This window comes from Notolepis coatsorum (assembly GCF_963971535.1).
Source record: "Notolepis coatsorum genome assembly, chromosome: 2".
NCBI lineage: Eukaryota > Metazoa > Chordata > Actinopteri > Aulopiformes > Paralepididae > Notolepis > Notolepis coatsorum.
The window spans coordinates 184766245-184787950 of NC_140166.1; the positions used below are offsets into that span (position 1 = coordinate 184766245).

The 21706-nt window shown below is 46.0% G+C and overlaps 2 protein-coding genes across 6 annotated transcripts in view; one reads left to right on the forward strand and one right to left on the reverse strand.

Moving 5' to 3' along the window:
- angptl1a (angiopoietin-like 1a) overlaps positions 1 to 12868 on the forward strand; it is a 30918-nt gene extending 18050 nt beyond the window's left edge. For both annotated transcript variants that reach the window (XM_084307509.1, XM_084307510.1), the window contains exons 3-6: positions 3843 to 4466; positions 8902 to 9095; positions 10296 to 10566; positions 10761 to 12868. In XM_084307509.1, coding sequence (XP_084163635.1) covers positions 3843 to 4466; positions 8902 to 9095; positions 10296 to 10566; positions 10761 to 10948 — 1277 coding nt within the window. In that variant the 3' untranslated portion in view covers positions 10949 to 12868. The remainder of the gene's footprint in view (positions 1 to 3842; positions 4467 to 8901; positions 9096 to 10295; positions 10567 to 10760) is intronic.
- ralgps2 (Ral GEF with PH domain and SH3 binding motif 2) overlaps positions 1 to 21706 on the reverse strand; it is a 182950-nt gene that overhangs the window by 38221 nt on the left and 123023 nt on the right. For all 4 annotated transcript variants that reach the window (XM_084307508.1, XM_084307506.1, XM_084307507.1 and 1 more), the window contains exon 9: positions 21182 to 21308. In XM_084307508.1, coding sequence (XP_084163634.1) covers positions 21182 to 21308 — 127 coding nt within the window. The remainder of the gene's footprint in view (positions 1 to 21181; positions 21309 to 21706) is intronic.

Consider the following 21706-nt stretch of genomic DNA (forward strand, 5'->3'; position numbering starts at 1 on the left):
TTTCCTGCATCTTTCAGTTCTCATTTTGGGGGTCTGAAGTTGAGTGTTACTTCCGGTTTGCCGGCTGGACATTTGGGCTCTGAAGTCTGAAGGATGAGTCCAGAAGGCCTAGGACAAAGTCCTTACACAGTGTGCTTCTTCCGTCTTGGAGGGTCTGTAGTGAGAGTGGGTTTGGAGTGTGACCTGGCTAACTGGAATATGCCCTGCCAATGATGACCTGGCAGGTGTGCTTCTCAGCACGCTCCATCTGATCTGACAGAGCCTGTGTCAGGTTACCATGTCACGCTGGGCATACAAAAAACTAGGGATGTCCCGATCGGATCACGTGACTTCAGACGCCAGCCAAACCCCAAAACCCCCATATCCATCTCCGGCAAACCCATAATCACCACAGACTCCTTCAAATTTCTCGGCACCCACATAAGCAATAACCTCAAATGGAAAACCAACACAGACCACATCCACAAAAAAGCCAATCAAAGACTCTTCTTCCTCCGCCAGCTCAAAAAATACAGAGTCAGAAAACATCTCCTGCTCCGCTTCTACCAGGCTATCATTCAAAGCATCCTCACCTTCTCCATAAGTTTGGTACAGCAGTCTGGACACTCACTCCAAAAACAAACTCCAAAGAATAATCAATAAATCCTCCAAAATAATCCGCACCACCCTCCCATCTCTCGAATCACTCCACCGCCAAAGTAAGTAAGTAAGTAAGTAAGTAGTAAGTAAGTAAGTAAGTATTTATAAAGCACCTTTCATACATGTCATGTAGCTCAAAGTGCTGTACACAAACATAGGCATATATAACGATAAAAGCAATAAAGTCACAGTGATCAGTTAAGATCAATGTTTAAAAAAAAAAAAAAAAATAATAATAATAATAATAATAATAATAATAATAATAATAATAATAATAATAATCATAATAATAACGTAAAAATGAAAATAACGTAAAAATGAAAACAGTCATTTGCTTACCAGTTTGGGAGAACAGGTCCGCACAAACATGTCCGCTCAGTAGCAACCGGAAGTAGGAAATGCACTAAACCAATGCACTTGTACGGTAGGTAGCAATGTTAGCTCTTATAACGCTAGTGTAGTTATGTTTTTATTAGTGGTCAGAGTTGGGTCCACAGGACTTATCCAAGCCCCATGGATCCATCAGTGGCCGTGTATTGTGTGCGTATGTACCCGTTCCCTCATGTGGTCAGTGGTCAGAGTTGGGTCCACAGGACTTATCCAAGCCCCATGGATCCATCAGTGGCCGCGTATTGTGTGCGTATGTACCCGTTCCCTCATCTAAAGAGTTGGGTCCATAAGACTTATCCAAGCCTTACGGATCCATCAGTGGTCGTGTATTGTGTGCGTATGTACCCGTTCCTTCATCTAAAAAGTTGGGTCCACAAGGCTTATCCTAGCCTCATGGATCCATCAGGTTTTTCCAAGCCATAACTATTTGTAAGCTAGACTGTATAGGTACGTTTTTAATTTTCCTTTAAAAATGTGTATGGAGCTGGCGTTTCTGATGTGTGTTGGTAGTGTGTTCCATAGTTTTGGGGCATAGTTGGCAAATGCCATACTTCCTATCCTCTTTTGGTTTCTGGGCGTGTCTAGTAAACCTGTAGTGGATGACCGTAGCGTTCTTGAGGGCAGATAACTAACTAGGGAATTTGCTATGTATTTTGGGCCTTGCTCATTAAGAGCTTTATATGTTAGGAAAAGGACCTTAAAATCAATTCTATGAGTTATTGGAAGCCAGTGCAGAGTGGCTAGGACTGGAGTGATATGTTCTCTTCTCCTTGTATGAGTTAGTAATCGAGCTGCAGAGTTTTGGATAAGCTGAAGCTTCCCAATGGTTGCTTTGGGAAGACCAGTGAACAGTGCATTACAATAGTCAAGCCGACTTGATACAAAAGCATGAATAAGTGTCTCTGCATCCTTTTTATTTACGAAAGGTCTTACTTTCGCTATGTTTCTTAGGTGGAAGAATGACGTTTTCATGGCCTTATTTATATGAGACTTAAAGGTCAGGTCTGAGTCCAAGATGACACCTAGGCTTGTAACCTCAGTCTTTACATAGGATGACAGACTCCCCAGCTTTTCACACAGCACTTCCCTTTTCGCTTTTGGGCCGATCAATAGGATTTCGGTCTTGCTTTCTTTTAATTTTAGGAAGTTATTGTTCATCCACTTGTTTATTGCTAACAGACAATTTGTAATGGACTGTATGGCTGTAGTAAAGCACAATTAGAAGAGCTAGAAAAATTATCTCTGACCCCACTCACCCAGCACACCTTCCAGCTGCTGCCCTCCGGGAGGCGCTACAGATCCCTGACCACCAAAAAAACATCCCGCTTTAAAAACAGCTTCTTCCCCACTGCCATACGGACACTGAACTCCCTGTAGCACCCCCCCCCCCCCCCCCGCAACCCCCCCTACCTCTGTTGCTATGGACATGGACATAAACTCTGAACTTTGATATTGAGGTCTTGTAATTGTGTATTTATGTATTTAACTGCATGTAGTATGTACGTAATGTAAGTGATGTTATATGTTCTATGTTGGAACAATGCTGTAACATGCTGCACTGAAATCAAATTCCACCAGCCTGGCTGGGTGGTCATTAAAGATAATTAAAAAAAAATAATTATTATCACGTGATTTTCAGAAGATCAGGATTTTATTTTTAATTTTTTTTATTCAACAAACATGACCATGTTCACGTCTTAAACTCATACTGAGGCCTTAGTTTTGGTTTTAAATTGCATATCATCATTCATTTATTTATTGTCACACAGAGCAGAAGAATTTTGCCAAAACAAACGCATTTCCTTTGATTTAATTATACATCAAATGATTTATGTCAAGGAGGGACATCCACTAGTTGCAGAACTTGCAGTCACCTGATTTTTACAGACGATGGCACCATTGCTCTCATGAAGCAAACATGTTGGAGGCGGAGTTTTTAGATTACTCCGGTTGCAATGCCTCGCTTGAATGAAGTTAACTTTTCACCTGGATAACGTCAACCTGCAGCGGACCAGTGGGAGGCATAGTCTAGCAACGTTCGAGACAGGGGAGGGGAGAATTGAAGGAAGAATTGGCGAGGCAAAATTGGGATGGGAGATTTTTTATCGGTTACTAATGTGAAAGATCGGATCGGGAAAGATCGGTATCGGTAGATACTCAAAATCACATGATCGGGATCGGATCGGGAGCAAATAAAATTGATCGGGACATCCCTACTAAAAACGAATACAGACTTGGCCAAAATGAAACCCAGCCAAATACGGAGCTGCATATATACAGTACTCCACGTGGTTCCACACCAGTTGTTAGCACTAGGAGCCAGTGTGCAGAGAATCTGACTAGTTCGGCTAGCAAGCCGGTGCATGTCGTGTTGGCAGAGGCCGGCGCAGAGCTTTGCATTCTCTGAACATGCCAAAGTACATTTTGGTATACTTGGTAATATATATATATACATTTGGTATATATTCATTGTTTTCACCAAATACGATTCCCTCTACTGGAGAGTCACTTTATAAAAAGAATCGCCCTGGGGGGTCCAGGGGTCCTGGGGTGGGAGTGGGGGAGGACATTTATTTTGTCTGTGATAATATAATTTGTTTGTTATTTTTAGGTTCTGTATTTATTATTTATTTTTTGTTTGTTATTTCTACTGTCATTCTATTGTTATTATTATTGTCTGGTGATGTTCTGTTTATTATTATTATTATTGCATTATGTGCTGTTTTGTTTTATATTCTATGTAAAAAAGAGAAAGAAAATAAAACAATTTGATAAAAAATGTATTATAGTAATAACCGTGCTTCTCTCTTTAGGCCCAATCTGTGCCAGCGCCACAGGCCCGGAGCCGGACCAGGAGCGCGTGACTCGCATCGACATCTCCGACGTGAAGGAGGTTCTGACCAGGCAGCGGCGTGAGATGGAGACGCTGCAGCTGGTGGTGGACGTGGACGGCAACCTGGTGAACGAGATGAAGCTGCTGAGGAAGGAGAGCCGCAACATGAACTCCAGGGTCACCCAGCTCTACATGCAGCTGCTGCACGAGATCATCCGGAAGAGGGACAATTCCCTGGAGCTCGCCCAGCTGGAGAACCGGGTCCTCAACGTCACCTCGGAGATGCTGCGGCTGGCCTCCAGGTACAAGGAGCTGGCGGCGCGCTTCTCCGTCATGGCCGGGGTGGTCAACAACCAGTCCGTCCTCATCACCGCGCTGGAGGAGCAGTGTCTGAGGACGCTCGGCCGGAGCGACCAGCCGGCCATCATGCCCCCGCTGGTGCAGGTGGTGCCGGAGAACATTCCCGTCAATAACCGCTATACCAACGAGATTCAGAGGGACCATACTAACCGCGCTTTCCCCAGGGGGTCACGCATGGACTCCCCTACGGCGAGCCCTTTCGGAGTCGACCCGCCACCACCGCAGGGCACGCTCACCTCAGAGGGTACGTATCGATGTCACACCGACACACAGAGATGGAAAGAGTCATTGTCATCTAATGAATAAATGGGAGCCATTGTTGAAGCGTTAGAAAATGGGAGCAGGGGGCAGTAATTGGTGAAGTCCGCCAAGGCTAAATTAGCATTTCAGGAGGCAATTGTCCGTAAAAATCCCAAAGGACCACAATCGTGCGTGTAATTTCCCTCAACGCATGGCAAATGAGTTTAGTGTGGCCCCGTTGGTTGATCCTTGGCACGTCAGAGAAGCAGTGAAATCATACATTCCTGTGATTCCCACTTGGCCAGCTGTACCGGCTGCAATGCGCTGAGCATATGGAGCGAGTTGGTAGGATAATAGCCTGGATTTGGGGTGCGGGCGTAAAGCCTTGCTCTCTGTGGATGTACTGCAGTGCCTCTCTGTGTGTATGGACTGGCATGGCCTTAAAAAGCTTTCTGAAAACAGGCTGATGTACAGCAGGGATTAACTCTGCCTTACCTGCAGTCTGTCATGGACACTGACAAGACAATCACACGTAATAAAAACAAATCTTGGCGAATCTCAAAATTCTGCCCTCTTGTCTTAAGCAACAGCTGTGGTTGGAGGATGAAGAAAAGTGATTGAGCACAGACACATCTGGTGGAGCAGGCCTACTGTTATGTTACACCCAGTCACGAACAGTAGATTATTGACGAGCTCATCTAAAGCTGGGTGACACCTCTTCTCCCTGGCCCAGACTTGCTCCGCTGAACCAAAAGCTCTCAGGAAAACAACGATCTTAGTAAGGTCATTTCTAGCATGAAACCAATTTGCAAGGTTATAACGCCTCTTGGAAATGGCTATTTAAAAAAAAAATAATAATAATTGGGCTGGATTTGACCGTGGAAGCAACTGCCGATATAGATTTTACAGCCAGATGGCTGAGTGGATGAAATCATCCTGTGAGACATACCTCACAGGAAAGGGGAGAGACGGGCTGGGCAGGGGTAGTGTCAGGCAAATTAACAGATCTGGGGTCTGGAGATAACTTTTACAGTTTCCCACTGAAATCACTAGGTAAATCTGCAATTTCATTCTTGCCATTAGCCAAATAGGAAAAACAGACCCTATAATAACAGGAAAAAAATAGCAATTGCAAGAATAAAGTGGACAAAGTGGAAAATATCAACTTTCTGTCTGTGTAATAGCATTAGTATTGTATTTACTATTGTTTTGCAATAATATCACTGTAATACAATTGCCATTTCAACGGTATCCCAAATAGGAAATAGGAACAAGCACCTACAGTATGAGCAGGGTGACATGTATACACTCGTTTAACATTATTGTGACACCAGTATTATAGCCCTTTTTGGTGATAGGAGTACAGTACAAAGTGTCTCCTCCTATCTAGTCCAGTAATAATACAGCGGGAGACTCCTGGCCCCCTGCTTAACTGGAGGACCCTCTCTGGGGAGGAGTTTGGAGTGTAACACTGCTCTCCTCAGACCACAGAGCCCACTGCTCCTCCAGGCTATATACAACCCACTTCCTGCACTCACAACGCTACGGCTATTGCAAGCTGAAAGGGCTGAGAAGCAAAGGGGCCGTGCTTTTAGAAAGCCACTACAGAGGAAAAGGGACCTGAGGGGAGACTGAGATGGAAGAAAGAGAGATGGGGGGGGCTAAAGTAAAAATGACCACGGCTCCACTTATGCTGAGCACATGAGTGATCGTGTGTGCTGACGGATATTTCTAGCTGTGAATAATAACTGCTTCTCTCTGCAGTGGGGCTGAAAGATATGTCTAGCTGTGAATAATAACTGCCTCTCTGCAGTGGGGCTGAAGTTTAGGCTTACGTTGTCAATACAGCTGCATATGACTGACAGCTTCACTTCCCATGCCCCCCCCCACACACTTTAACAGCTCTCCATGCCGCTGCTTCAAGGCTCCCTGCTGCGGCCTCAATCTATTTCCCCCTTCTCCTCGATACTCCTCTAGGTCTGGATCTTGTCCAATTCTCACACCAGCACAGCCCCCTCCTCGCCTCCTCCGCTATACTTTCTCCCCCTCTCAATGAGTACCATCTGGTTGTCTCCATGTTTCTGTATTCATTAACGCACTGTGACACTTGTGAATCTGATATCTCGACGACTGGGGCCGCGTAGACATCCTGAATGCTCACATGAATGCATGGCTCGAAATCATTTGGCCTATAGCCTAAATTGAGCTCATGCTCATTTATTCCCTTAACTTCTGGACTTCTTGTCTGTACTACACTGTAAATGAAGCCAGAGGTACAGTGCTGAAGTAGCTGAACCTAAACCCTGCGTCTTTCCCCCCTCCCTGGCCTGTGTGAAGGATGTCTATTGAACTGGTATGAAGACATGCTTTAGTTTGTATGGAAGGCCTCCAGCCAGGGCTCGAAGGCTGAGGGAAGATGGTTCTCTCAGTGTACAAAATAGCCATCTCTCTCGCATACTGCATCACTATCCTCTTACCCCTTTCTGTGGACCGCTTTTCCCTGTTCCCACTTCACCACCGATAAAGAGAGCTGGCTGAAGGGTTAGCCAAGCTCTTCTCTCAGTGGTCAGAGGAGAGGAAACGAGTACAACTTCAGACCCAGCAGCACCAACGTTATTCTTTTGACCACTAATAGGCTCCCCGTCGGCTAGGTTCACCTTCTGTAAATACACGCTCCAAGACCGCAGCTGAGGCTAGCTCAAACCACCCGGCGCTTGACATCTCCATTTATTGTTAAACCTAGATCTTTTACCACGAGAGAGAGAGACGAGAGCAAGAGAGAGAGAGATGGAGAGAGATAAAGAATAGAGTAAAAGAGCCCCAGTAAAAGACAGGCTTGATGAAGAGATGTAGTTACTAGAAAAATACAAGCTTGTGTTAGAGGATTTGAGGTATCTGTGTGGGGGCATTACAGTGGGTCCCTGTGTGCTGCTCCCGCACCCAGCTGAGAAAACCATCTTCCCTCAGCCTTCGAGCCCTGGCTGGAGGCCTTCCATACAAAGCATGTCTTCATACCAGTTCAATAGACATCCTTCACACAGGGCAGGGAGGGGGGAAAGATGCAGGGTTTAGGTTCAGCTACTTCAGCACTGTACCTCTGGCTTCATTTACAGTCAGAGCGTAGGTGAATATATGCATACCTTGGATTGAAGTTTGTATACGTCTTCAGTATTTAACCAACGCCACAGCCTGCTAAACAGCTCTGCCCAAAAGAGGCAAAATATGTACCAAAATGGGACATTTGCAATCAGAAAATGCAGAGTATCACAAATAACGATAAATTAAGCTTGTCTGAACATTTACGAGTTATGCAATGATGTAGTTATCAGAAAAGTAAACTGACTTCTGCGTAAAGAAACCTTTATGGCTGCATTCATTGTCATTTCTATGGACACAGTTGCACAGACGCTGTGAAATTTTATTAATTTAACTTTTTCAACTCGTTTCAACTCAGTTCTTATTCATAAAATAGATCAAAGATGTTAAAGGAAAACTCGAACATTTTGGGAGATTTGCTTATTTGCCATCTACCCTGGAGTTAGACAAGAAGATACATACCTTTTTCTTCTCTGTGCATGCAGTAGGAGTAGGAAGACGTTGGGAACTAGGCTAATGGAGAAACCTACTTCCAGTGACTGACGCTAAGCTAGGCTAACGTGCGTGTCTTCCTACTCCTACTGCATGCAGAGAAGAAAAAGGGTATGTATCTTCTTGTCCAACTCTAGGATAGATGCCAAATAAGCTAATTTCCCAAAATGTTGGAGTTTTCCTTTAAGGGATCAATAACCAGTTTGTTTATTTCCTCTCTGGGCAGAGAAGTTTGATAGTGGAGTGTTCCTCAGGGCATGTTGATGGTCTGTGTTAAAAGAACCGTCTCAAGCATCCCGGCAACTCTGCTACATCCGCTCCAACCAACCTTTCATCCTCTATTTCTGTTCCTCGTCTTCCGTTCACTAGCTCAGCCCCCCTGGGTTTGTAATAATGACTTTAGCATGAGCAGAAAAAAAGAAGACATCGTGTTCATGTCAGACGTGGTCTTGTATGGTAGGGCTATTAATGCAGAGCTGAAACATTGTCTTGACATTCGGACACCAGTTGCTTTACACTAAGAGTCCATGAGCCAAAACATCACCAACAGGTTTCCTGCAAGAGGTGAGGCAATAACCAATCAATCTCCACTTTAATTGGCAGATTCCTCAAATTTGAAATCCTAGCCAATTAAACTCACCTTTTTCTTCAGGATTCAACTACCGGTAGCCTTTTTGTCCATAAACGTCGTGCTGTGCTCTTGAGAATCTCCAAACCCATAATCCACCATGAAACCCACCCTACTTGGCAACAGGACCATCTACTAAAACATAGAAAAAAAGATCCAATCGCTACTAAAGTAATCTCATCTACTTGTCACTTCTTATGTCCCTCCCGACACTTCCCACCAGGTCCATTTAGAGACTGCTACCACGTGCGCCAGGCGGGTCACACCACCAGTGGGATGTACCTTCTGAAGACCGACGGCAGTGAGCGGCTGATCCAGGTCTGGTGTGAACACGGCCTGGACAACGGAGGCTGGACTGTGCTACAGAGGAGGAGAGATGGCTCGGTCAACTTCTTTAGAAACTGGGAGACCTACAAGGTGGGTAGGGGTCAGGGAGAACTGCTAGATGAACGCACTCATCTGCAGGCCCGAACATAAGCTGCAGGATTTGCTCCCGTTTTATGCAGACGTGTGTTCTTTGTGACAAGTAACAATCATTCCCATGAGACATCCATTCCTAGCAGCAGCCTGCCAGTACCCGTCTAAACAGTCATGTCGCAACAGAGAACTAAAACCACTTCCCAATCTACTCTTCCATAATTGACCAAGCAAGCACCAATAACTCACCTTGGGGCTACTAAGCAAGAATATACTCCATCACTCTGGAGAGCCCAGCCACACACACACCATCACTCTGGGGCTGCAGCCAGGGATGTATATAAACACACATGCAATCAGAGAACCCCTCTGGGCCGAGAGGGAAACCAGCTCCTTCCCTCTTCTCAGTAGGAGCAATCCCTCTTTCCTTTCCTCTCTCTGTGTTAGCCATCACAGCTGAGACATGATCCAGGATCTAACAGGGCCAGCAGGGAGAGAGAGAGAGAGAGAGAGGGGGCACAGCTGTTTTTACAACACCCAGTGAAGGGCGACACCGACACCGAGCCTGACAGAAATGATTGGCCTCTATTCTCTGCAAAAAGACTGTATAAAAAGGGGAGTTTTCCTGTCTGTCATAAAAATGAGATGTAGAAAGTCTTGCGAGCAGAGAACCAAAGGCACTGGGAAAAGACTGCAGTACAGCTGCAAGGCTGTACCACTGCATCTGCTCAATGCATTCCTCCAGTCCGCCCCACCCGACCCGACCGACACGAGCCGTCCTGACCACCGGCTAATTCACCTCGACTGGGAATCCTGGGGGCAGAACACATTATCGTCCTGACGGGGGTTCTGTGTGATGAGAGGGGCACCAGGCTCCGCGGGTACCCTGTGCTCCGCCAAATACATGCTATTATCTTCGCTGCGATTTGCCAGTGTGTTCGTGTCCTCACCTAGCCTGACCACAGAGAGAACACAGAGATCCCTCCCCATAGCCAGTCAGCTAACCTCACCCTTTAGACAAATTCAACTCAAGAATTATGGGAGGGGGGGAAATACCTGGGGAAATAAATGTTATTGCACTGGTATTCCTAGTAGACCTCGTCCTTCACAGAACAGTTTGTTGTGAGGCCAGAACACTTTTGAAAATGAATAACACATGCTGTCCGTTCATTCTGCCCCCCCCCCCCCCCCCCCCCGCAGAAAGGCTTTGGGAACATAGATAGTGAGCATTGGCTCGGCCTGGACAACATCCACAACCTGGGGAAGCAGGGCGACTACAAGCTGATGGTGGAGCTGGAGGACTGGACTGGGAAAAAGGTGTACGCTGAATACAGCAGCTTCCGCGTGGAGGCAGAGAGCGAGGGCTACCGCCTCAGACTGGGCACCTATCAGGGCAACGCCGGAGACTCTCTCAGCAGCCACAACGGCAAAATGTTCACCACTCTGGACCGAGACAAGGACACCTTCTCAGGTAAGGGGGATACATCGGTATGAAGCCAGAACTGAGGACATAAATGCATTAGAATTGGGGCTAACAGTCTGGGTGAGGGAAGTGAATGAATGAATCATGAGGGCCACAAGGCTGGTACAGAACATTGTGGTTAAACGAAAGCCATGTCCATCACACCGGGTATCTCTTCTGACATGTGTCCCCTAATCCTCTAGGTAACTGTGCCCACTTCCATAAAGGCGGTTGGTGGTACAACGCCTGCGGCCAGACCAACCTGAACGGCGTGTGGTACAGTGGTGGCGTCTACCGCAGCAAGTTCCAAGATGGAATCTTCTGGGCAGAGTACGGGGGAGGGTTCTACTCCCTCAAATCTGTCCGCATGATGATCCGGCCAATCGACTGATTACCTTTGATCCCCTCCCCCCACATCTCAGATTCCCCTCCATCATTTCTACCCCTGAATGTATAAGAAAAAGGCACAACAGAACCAAAGAAAAGAAAACTGAAGAAAATAATCTGCCGACCTCTAACTTGTGCCTTGCTTGCGGGAGGAAAGGAGAGAAAGCGCGCAGTGTTTTCACGGCCACAGACAACGAGGACTTCCAGCAGCCTGCGTGGTGGACAGTTTCCATGTGGACTCTCTCAACACAGAGGCGGAAGAGACTGACACTGCCCTGCCTCCCACAGTGCCCGTCCAACTTCCATGTCCGGGCAGTAAACAGCCCCATTCACACAGCGCCCGTCCAACTTCCATGTCCGGGCAGTAAACACCCCCATTCACACAGCGCCCGTCCAACTTCCAGGTCCGGGCAGTAAACACCCCCATTCACACAACGCCCCTCCAACTTCCAGGTCCGGGCAGTAAACACCCCCATTCACACAACGCCCCTCCAACTTCCAGGTCCGGGCAGTAAACACCCCCATTCACACAGCGCCCGTCCAACTTCCAGGTCCGGGCAGTAAACACCCCCATTCACACAGCGCCCGTCCAACTTCCAGGTCCGGGCAGTAAACACCCCCATTCACACAGCGCCCGTCCAACTTCCAGGTCCGGGCAGTAAACACCCCCATTCACACAGCGCCCGTCCAACTTCCAGGTCCGGGCAGTAAACAGCCCCATTCACACAGCGCCCGTCCAACTTCCAGGTCCGGGCAGTAAACAGCCCCATTCACACAGCGCCTGTCCACTCTTCAGGCCGGGCAGTAAACAGCCCGCATTCACACAGCGCCTGTCCACTCTTCAGGCCGGGCAGTAAACAGCCCCAGTCGGCTCTCTTGGACGGTACAGTATTACTCCCACGTGTCCCATTCTGCTCACTATTCTCCAATAAAAAACAAAAATAAAATAAAAAAGGGAAATAGTCATTTGCTAAAGACAGGATTTCTTCGGAGCAGCTAATGGAGATGACTTAACTGGAAGTGGTAAGGCCATGACCAGTGGTTGTTAGATGTGTTTGATGTTTAATCGTATTAGCATGAAAAGAAGAAAGAAGAAGAAAATAGAATTCAATTCTGCAGCGCCAGTTAGAATGTAATATACTACGAAAAACCAAAGGGTTATAAAAGGCAGGCCTTATTACACTTACTTGTCCTCTCGTACTGTACATACTACTTCCTGTGGCTGTGTTTGGGCTTCCCACAGCCACCGACGGGAAACTACAGTCTGCTTGTTTAAGGTGTGTACGGCTGAGCTGGCTTTGGTATGTAAATATCTTTGGCTTTATTTGTGAGTTAATTTAAAAGGCATAATTCTACTCAGGCCAAAATGTTCCCCCTGTTGTGTTCCCGTCATCCTTCCTGTCTGTTATTTATCAATGTATTTATAATAAGTATAGTCGCAGCCCTGCTCTATTTAGTCCAGTTACAACCAGCCATTGTGTTCCAAGTACAGATAAACTATGCATGCACACACGCACACACACACACACACACACACATGGAAACAGTATTGGAACCAAAAGTGCTTGAAGACATACAAAAGCGCACACTTTCATACATACGTTTGGAAGAAATATCAAATTGCAATTATTTTGACTGATATATGATTCACGATGTTAGAGGGAATTGTAATTTTTTTGTGTAATCTTTCAAATTTTCATTGAAAAACATTAAAACAATCGTTTGTAGGCCAGGACATCTCTGCAGCACCACCTTTAATAAATATTGTTCCACCTGCAATAGGCCATATTGCGATTTCAATACAATTGTTCAGCCCTAATACATACACACATTGCGTGTGTACACACACACACAAAAATACAGAGGACGCATGTCAAGTTGACAAGAGGTTGCTGTACCCGAGACATGCTCCGTCCGCTTTTCATCAAACTCAAAATAAAAACCTTTTTCTAAAATACCCAAGTAGTCTCTGACTTCTCATTCAACTACCCGGTTATAATTATGCAAACTCTCCAACTATGTCCCTGGTCTCGGCTGCACTGGACATAGTGCACACCTACTTCCAAAACTCTCCAACCATGATATGATATGATATTTGCATAAGAATACGAATAAATGGACAGGACAAGGAACAGGGAACCAGGCAGACAGAGAACATAAGAACACCTCAGACACACAACAGCAAAGTAACTAGTGATCATCCAGAGCGAAAAGGTGGGTTTTAAGCAAGGCCTTGAATGTCTGTACGGTGTTGGCAGACTTGATCTTGAGGGGGAGCTTATTCCACAGTGTCAGCGCCATCACTGCAAAGGCCCGGAAACCCTTTGTCACCAGTTTGGCCCGCCTGACCCTCAGACACAGTTGGTCATTTGATCAGAGGGACCTGGAGCTGATGGGTTGGATCAAGAGATCAACCATGTCCCTGGTCTCAGCTGCACTGGACATAGTGCACACCTACTTCCAAACTGTATTTATGACACAAAGCAGCAGGATTCGACATTAGGCCTCTTGATTAAAGTACAATGCGAGCTGTCGGGGGCCGAACGATAGCGAGGGGAAAGGAATGATGGATATCTCCTCCTCCCAAGAAGGGGGAGAAATAGAGGGATGATAATAGGCCCCGTTGCTCTGCAAAATGGAAGACTGATGCAGGCTCACTGGACTGCCAAGAAGATCTAATAATTAAAGAATGTGGCCCGGGCAGCATCAGAGGAATTATAACCTGCACACGAGACTACAATGAAAAACACATTCTGCTATTCAAAGAGAGAGAGAGAAGCACAAGAGGGAAGCACAAGAGATCAAGATCCTGCTGAGGTAACAATATGAATATGAATGAGCAGGGCTCTAGATGTATGCAACCGTTTTTTTTGAGAGTGTGCAAGTTAAAACTTCACATGGTCACATTTTGTGCAAGTGCATAGGATTCACTCAGAGGACACAGAATTTCACGGAACAATCGGTTTAGCCAACTGTGTTCTATAGTGTCTATAGCCGGTCGTTTTAAAAAGCTAAATGAGGAGAGAGGAGGAGGCCTGCGGGGAGGGAGGGGAAGAGGCTGGCGGGGAGGGAGAGGCTGGCGGGGAGGGAGAGGAAGAGGCTGGCGGGGAGGGAGAGGAAGAGGCTGGCGGGGAGAGAGAGGCTGGCGGGGAGGAAGAGGCTGGCGGGGAGAGAGGCTGGCGGGGAGGGAGAGGAAGAGGCTGGCGGGGAGGAAAAGGCTGGCAGGGAGGGAGGGGAAGAGGCTGGTCGGGAGGGAGAGCCAACTCCAACTGAGACGCCACGGATGGTGAAAGTGCAGGCAGGGAGAGGAAGAGGATGGTGAAAGTGCAGGCAGGGAGAGGAAGAGGATGGTGAAAGTGAAGGCAGGGAGAGGAAGAGGATGGTGAAAGTGCAGGCAGGGAGAGGAAGAGGATGGTGAAAGTGCAGGCAGGGAGATACTGACTGAGCCAGTGAAGAAGAAAAAGCACTCTGTTCGCCCACAATGGTTGACGGCGTGGGTGCAGGACATGGGGAAAGCTACGTTACCTGAGGGTCAACACCGTTTAAGCTTTGAAGTTGTACGATGACAAACCGCACAAAACCAGCAGGGACCGATGGCTGCGTAACACTGATCCCGTGATTACCTTTCAACGGTTAGAGGAGAGTAAATCGCTGAACGGATGGGAATGAAATGGCCATTGGCCATCAAGTTCAACACGTATAACGTAGCGAATGAGGAACTCCCGTTCACAAAATTATAATCCCGGACCACACTGATGAAGAAGAACGGGTTGAATGAGAGTCCAGCATATGCAAATGATGTGGCATGTGCCCAGTTTATAGGGGTTGAACACGCCCATGGAGAACATAAGAAGGATGCGTGTGTTTGAGTGCGTCTACTGTCCGTTTCCATATACTGTAACGATAATGAAAAATGCTCTATGAAGGTAATTATAGATCTGGGGAGTCACGTGATAGTTCAAACATTGGGAGTAGTTGTGCTCTTGTGATTGTTTGAAGATTGCAGAGGCTTATGGGTTGTAGTATTTACCATGAAAACGAGGTTATGAACCTACACAATATATCTATATAAGATTGGCTGTAATGCTTTTCTTCAATAGGTGGTTACAATAAGGGAAAATCACAGGTGGAACCTCACCCCCCAGGTCTATAATAGAGAAATATTTAGAATGTAATGTATACTGCTGCCAGACATCACAGGAACCTAGTAGCTGACTCCCACCTAAAGGGACACTATACTTACCTTATGCATACCGCACCTTATGTGAATACTGTATACTTCATCAGAGCATATATTTAGCATTTTTAGATTTAGATTATATATTGCATATATTTAGCATTTAAGCATTTATTTTTTATTATAGATTAGATTTAGATTATATATTGTAACTATATTTATTGTAGGGCAAATATAACTGAGAGGGCGTACACACCCTCATCTCGCACCTTGTTGCCCATATGCGGATGTTCAGAGTTAATTATATTGTATATGGTTTACACTGCCTTTCTATTATATTTTTACTTCTCCACTGTACTATAATTCTGCGACCTGTACCTGTATGTCTTCTACTACCTGTACCCCCCTCCATGTTGCTATGATGCCTGAATTTCCCCAAGGGGATCAATAAAGGAATATCTTATCTTATACACTTCAATGAAAAACTATGGTATAATGCAAATGAAGACAGGGGGCTAGATCCACAAAGAAGGGATTGCACGGAGCAAGTTGCACCCTTACTTACAATTCATTATGAATTGAAAATGGGGGACCCTGATGTAAACAAGACGAAAGTCTTTCTCTGGTCTGCATCCCCTTAACAATTGTGTGTATTGAGCCGTACTGTATTGTACCCATTCTGCAATCTGTTAATAAAACTTTCAATCAATCAATCTGCACGGTGATTGATTGAATGAAAATTGTATGAACAGATTGCAGAATGGGTACAATACAGTACGGCTCAATACACACAATTGTTAAGGGGATGCAGACCAGAAAAACACTTTCGTCTTGTTTACATCAGGGTCCTCCATTTTCAATTTATAATGAATTGTAAGTAAGGGTGCAACTTGCTCCGTGCAATCCATTCTTTGTGGATCTAGCCCACGGTCATTGATCCCCCACTTAAAAACCTATTATTATGGTTAACTCCTCTTGGAGGCATGGCTTTGACTATACAGATTGTTATTTGTGCAGAACTTTTTTCACATTCTTCCCCCAAAGAGGGAGAGCTTCTCTGTACCTCCCTGCAATCTGAGTTGCATGTGTGATGTCAGGTAAAACCTATCATGATCCAATAAGTGGTAACTTGACACCTTTAGCTTCAGCAATATATTGACATGTCTTGAAATAATATTAAACTGCAGACTTGTAATTCCTGGTAATCAATGGAATGTGTGTTGCTCATTTGCCTATTCATAGATCCTTCCATTCTCAATGAGGGTAAAAGTGTAGAAATGCTGCTGCTAAGCCATTTTCAGTAGTTCATTGAACAATGTGTGGGAAACACCATTTTCATACACAATGTTATTCAATATAGAACATTTCTGAAGGAAATTGGAGGGGATCTTTAATACCATGCTGTACAAAAGTGGAAAACCAGTGGAAAAGTTGAATCTATTGCCCCGATGAGTATAACGAGGACGTTGAAACAATGGAGATGTGAAATGATAGAACAGCAGACCGGTGAGAATGAGGAGACGACAAGGGGGAGGGCCAGACGGGAGATTTCTTTCCATATAAAACGCTCCGGTTTGTCTTTCCCGGAGATATATATCCTGAAGTTATGAATCCCCTCTGAACTCTTCCCCAAGGAGCTGTAAGTCAGGACTATAGAGCAGCGCAGAGAGGATGAGCTAATGCACACTCAGCCTACACTCAGCCTACACGCACGCACACGCACACTCTGAACTCTGACAGGACTCCAGCTAACCGAACTGGCAGCCAGTCTTGATGTCAGCGATATCTGAAGTACAGTATATCCTCCAGAGAGACGGTAGCCAGCGCCATATACTGCCGTACTGCCTCCTGATACACAGGCCTGTAGGTCATGGAAAGCAGGAGGGAAATTAAACCCTTAAAGAGAGAGAGTCAGTTGGCCCGCTCTTCCGATTTGACACTTTGCCCTCGGGAGCTTTCCATTACGTTGATTCCTCCGCACACCGCTACACACACACACAGTATGATGGAGCAGATGGGAGTCGGGGTCCTGATGCCAACTGCGAGCCCCTGGTAGTCACTCTCTCCCCTGGCAACAGCCTGACATCAAGCGTGGGCCACTGCCTGCCTATTACAGCACCCACAGCACTAACAGAGAATCACTAGGACTTTGAAGAGAGTACGGTGAAATAATATTTTTATTTTTACTGTTCAGATTGTGTAGTAGAGCTTGGATTGGGCCAACGGTTTAAATAGTGTGCTTGTGTGTGTGTGTGTGTATTTCCCTGCTGTTCTGAGGGTTCTTTGTCCTGCCATGATTGGCTGGTGAACAGGAACTGGTTAATATGAGTGCTCAACAGTCTGGCTCTGTGGTGTGAGCAGACAGGAGTGACTGTGTCTGCTGAGCCTAACAGGTCAGAGTTCACACACACACAGTCACTGTGGAAGACCATGGCCTGGTGCCTCTCGCCAGCCCTGTTATTATCATAGATAAGCATCAAGGAGGGAAGTCAATCAATCTCTCTCTACTCCACACACTTAACCCACCCACCCACACACACCCACCCCCACACAGCAGAGAGAGGAGTAAATACACACAAAAGGTACTCATGACCAGAATGGAGTTACATCTCTGAACTAGACTTGCAAATGATAAACTAAAACGATGTATATGGAAAACACACAAACACACAGGATCCAATGCTGGAGTCTACCGGGGAAGGCCATTAACTTGTAGCAAACATCTAATTTCTCAAAGAATCTGCACCGTAAATACTGAGCAACTCTCACCAAAGACTGTGCCTGAGGGCCAAGAAGAGCAGCCCATTAGAGTTGATCTCCTCCGCGATGACTCACACAGAGACCTAAGCTGAGCAGGCTGCGCCTCAATGTTTGGTCGTCAAGAGAGACGCAGTATAGACAGCTGCCTGGAGAGATTCCAACCCATCTACCCATCACACACAGACGGAAAGGTACATCTGCTTCTACAACAGCATTATGTCTCCTTCACGCTCGCCGTCTCCCAGTCTCTGCTCTTCCTCGTCCTCCTCTCATCGTTCCCCATCTCTCTCCGTGGGACTGGACTTAAGATTTATGACAGTGGGGGAATGGCAGCGTTTTAATGACTTTGAGATCTGCTGGAGAACAAGAGAGCAGCCTTTTCCCTCCAGTCTGCCAGTCTAGCGCGGCCCAGCACTGAGGACAGCCAGCTAGTCTCTCTCTCACACTCACACACACACACACACACACACACACACACACACAGAGCAACACGCAAGTGCATGCAAGCGCACACACAAACATCAGCACGTTTAAGACAATACTGAAACACACACACCACCAGAACGCTCAGACTCGAAATAGCATAGTCACACACCATCTGACAGAAAAGTACACGCACCAGCACTAACACACAGACACCCAAACACACCAGCACGTTTAGACTGTACTGCAACACATACACACCACCAGTATGCTCAGACTCTACAAAAACATACTCGCACACCATCTGACAGAAAGGCGGGGACACACGTACGCTCCAGCACTAACACACAAGTATACACTATTCCCCCATGTGTGGGGGGATGTCATGGCTCTCTGAGTGCAGTGAGAATGGGTTCACAGAGCTTTATTTAGCGTTTCACTTCATGGCCGGGCAAGTGGTTAGGCCTCCCAGACTTTGTGATGGAGAGCATGAGGGGAAACAGAATATTATAATCCACAAGTAAAACTGCTTTGCTTATTTTGTTGTTTACATAATAGAGACAGGGTCTAGTGTTGCCCATGATTAGTGCCGTCCCCGACTTAAGAAAAAGAAAATTGTGTTTTCCTACAGGCAATCGCACAGAAGGACATCTTTAAATCTAGTGCTTAGTAATCTGCCTGAAAGGATAAGGACCGTGCGTATACGTCCCCCGTACAGTTAGTCGACTATTTCCGAGCTTCCTTCTTCTTCCCAATTCTTGTCTCCTTCCGCTCTCTCTCCGCGTGTTAGTTTTCAAAATCACCTCTCTATGTGCAACAAGCGCTCAAACTAGCAAGCGACCTGCTTATGATGGAAAACTATGGACCAAAGCAAGCCTGCTTGGTTCATTCTGTGGATTTCTTTCTTTTTTAATATATATATTCAAAGACTGTTTAAATTTGCTATCTAAATGTAACGTTCTCACATAATTGCGTGTCTGGTTTCCCCCTCTGCACTATGTTGCATGGTCCCGCTCAGGCCTGCCCTCGACCATTCCGATTTACAAAAAATATATTTTCAACTAGTGCAGAATGATAATGTTTCTGCCAGCCTTTCTCCTGCACTGGCACAGAGCGAACATAGTGTGGAGAAAGCTCTGGCTATGCGAGACTAAGTGCTCAACGGAGATGTGCTCATCATTTCTTTCAGGCAATGACTCATTCAGCATGGGGGAAAAACATTTAACAAAACCACTAATCGTCTAATAAAGTCTTAGTTGAATGAGACCAAAATCGACGATTAATCATGCTGGGATCCAGCCTACAAATCCAGCCAGAGTTGACATGATTTTGGCGTGGCCTACACATTTCCAGCATTGTGCCCGATTATGAACGTCGGGAGCGACGAACAGGCCTCTTTGACCCACATCGTCAAAGAACAAGTAGCGTTCTATTAGCGTGACAACAATTCCTGCGACGTGTTCTTTGACTTTAAACAAAAATTGGATGTCCCAAAACAAACCTCTCCTCTCCGATTCCTGGCGAACATCTTGCCAAGACGGCACACAGCGATCTGTCAGGGACAAACGCATAGTACACCCAGTCTCCCGGCCAAAACACACTACAGAGAAGCAGTTGTGAAATGAGCAAAGTGTGTTTAAACAGAATCTCTTGTACGAAGCAACAAGAGCAAACAGTACTACAATAGTATACACAAGAACAAACAAACCACACAGACACAGGTTTTAACATCCTTGTGGGAACCGTCCCTGACGACATTGATCCCTTAGCCTCCTCAACTCTCTCAGTCTCACGACAGCGTGACTAACCATAACCCTTTACCTAATCCTAATACTACCGCACAAATCCTAAAATAGCCCCTCGTCCTATTGTGAGGTCTGACCAATGTTCCCACGAGGATAGTAAAACAAGGAAAGCAAACACACACAAACACACACTATGAATGACATAATGACTATGTTTTGCACGTTTCCCCGTGGACATACACTGCATCGGCAAAGGAACAAGGAAGACAAAATGCAAAAAGGAAATAAATAATATAACTGGAGCGTTTTTCCAAAGCTGTGAGGCAGCATGGATCCAGACAGACTACTGAAAACACAGTAAAAGAATGAAAAACACAGAAACATAGTGAGATACAGTATAAACGAACAGACAGACGCTTGGTCTGGGAAACCATGTTATAATGAGTTTCAGTAGAGGCTCTGTGTGTGTGCGTGTGTGCGTGTGTGTGTGTGTGTGTGTGTGTGTGTGTGTGTGTGTGTGTTGTGTGTGTGAGTGAGTGAGTGAGTGAGTGAGTGAGTGAGTGAGACACTGGTCCGTTAGGGAAGCACAGATGCAACTTCCTCCACTGCCAATACCGACTCAGAGAGACTCCTGAACCTTTAAGTGTCAGCTGATACCAATCCCAACCGGATCCATCACTTTTAACCATCGACGGAAAAACAACATTAGATGAGATCCACATGGTTCTTTTATGAGGACGTTAATCCAGCATCCTTTAGCACACGCACACACACAACACCAAGGGAATAGTGCAATTTTCTTTTTATACCCCCCCTGTTTATGTCTATTATGTCTCACTCGTGTCTTTATTATTTTAGGACTGTGTATTTTAGGACTGTTGTTATTATCTAGGACTGTGTGACTGTTAGCACGTAGGGCTGCATTTTAAATTTCGTTGTACCATTCTTGTGACAAGGACAATAAAGATCATTCATTCATCATTTATTATGGATGAGAGTAAAGCACGACCCATTGTAATCACGTGTGCGCATGCCAAGTGTGTGTGTGTGTGCGCGCGCGTGTGTGTATGTGTGTGCGCGCGTGTGTGTGTGTGTGCGCGAGCGTGTGTGTATATGTGTGCGCGTGTGTTACCTAGGTATGGTATGCAGGAGACCATGCTCTGGCTGCGGATGTAGTCTCTCAGACGCTTGTAATTGTCCTCTTTGGCCATCAGGTACTCGAGACGCTCAAAGGTCGCCTTGTCCTTACGACTCAACAGCTGAGGAGAAGAGAGGGAAGGAGGGCGGGACGGAGAGAGAAAGTGGCGGAGACAGACATAGGGGAGAGAAAGAGGGGAACATGTAGGACAGATAATGGACATTTATTTTACTGGGGTGTTTACTTAACGCTAAATAGCTGAGGCACACATGGGGACTGCGGCGTAGTGAAAGGTGTTCCAGTAGGATGACCTCACTTAACGTCACCTCCCTTCACTTTAATTCACTGCAATTAAAGAGTGTAATGTAATATCCAGGAGCAGGAACGGTAGAGGCCGTGTCTGGGTTTTCACGGTAGACGGAAGAGAGGAAGGGCGAGGGTGAGACTAGAGAGAGAGACTAGAGAGAGGGAGACTAGAGAGAGAGAGAGACTAGAGACTAGAGGGAGACTAGAGAGAGG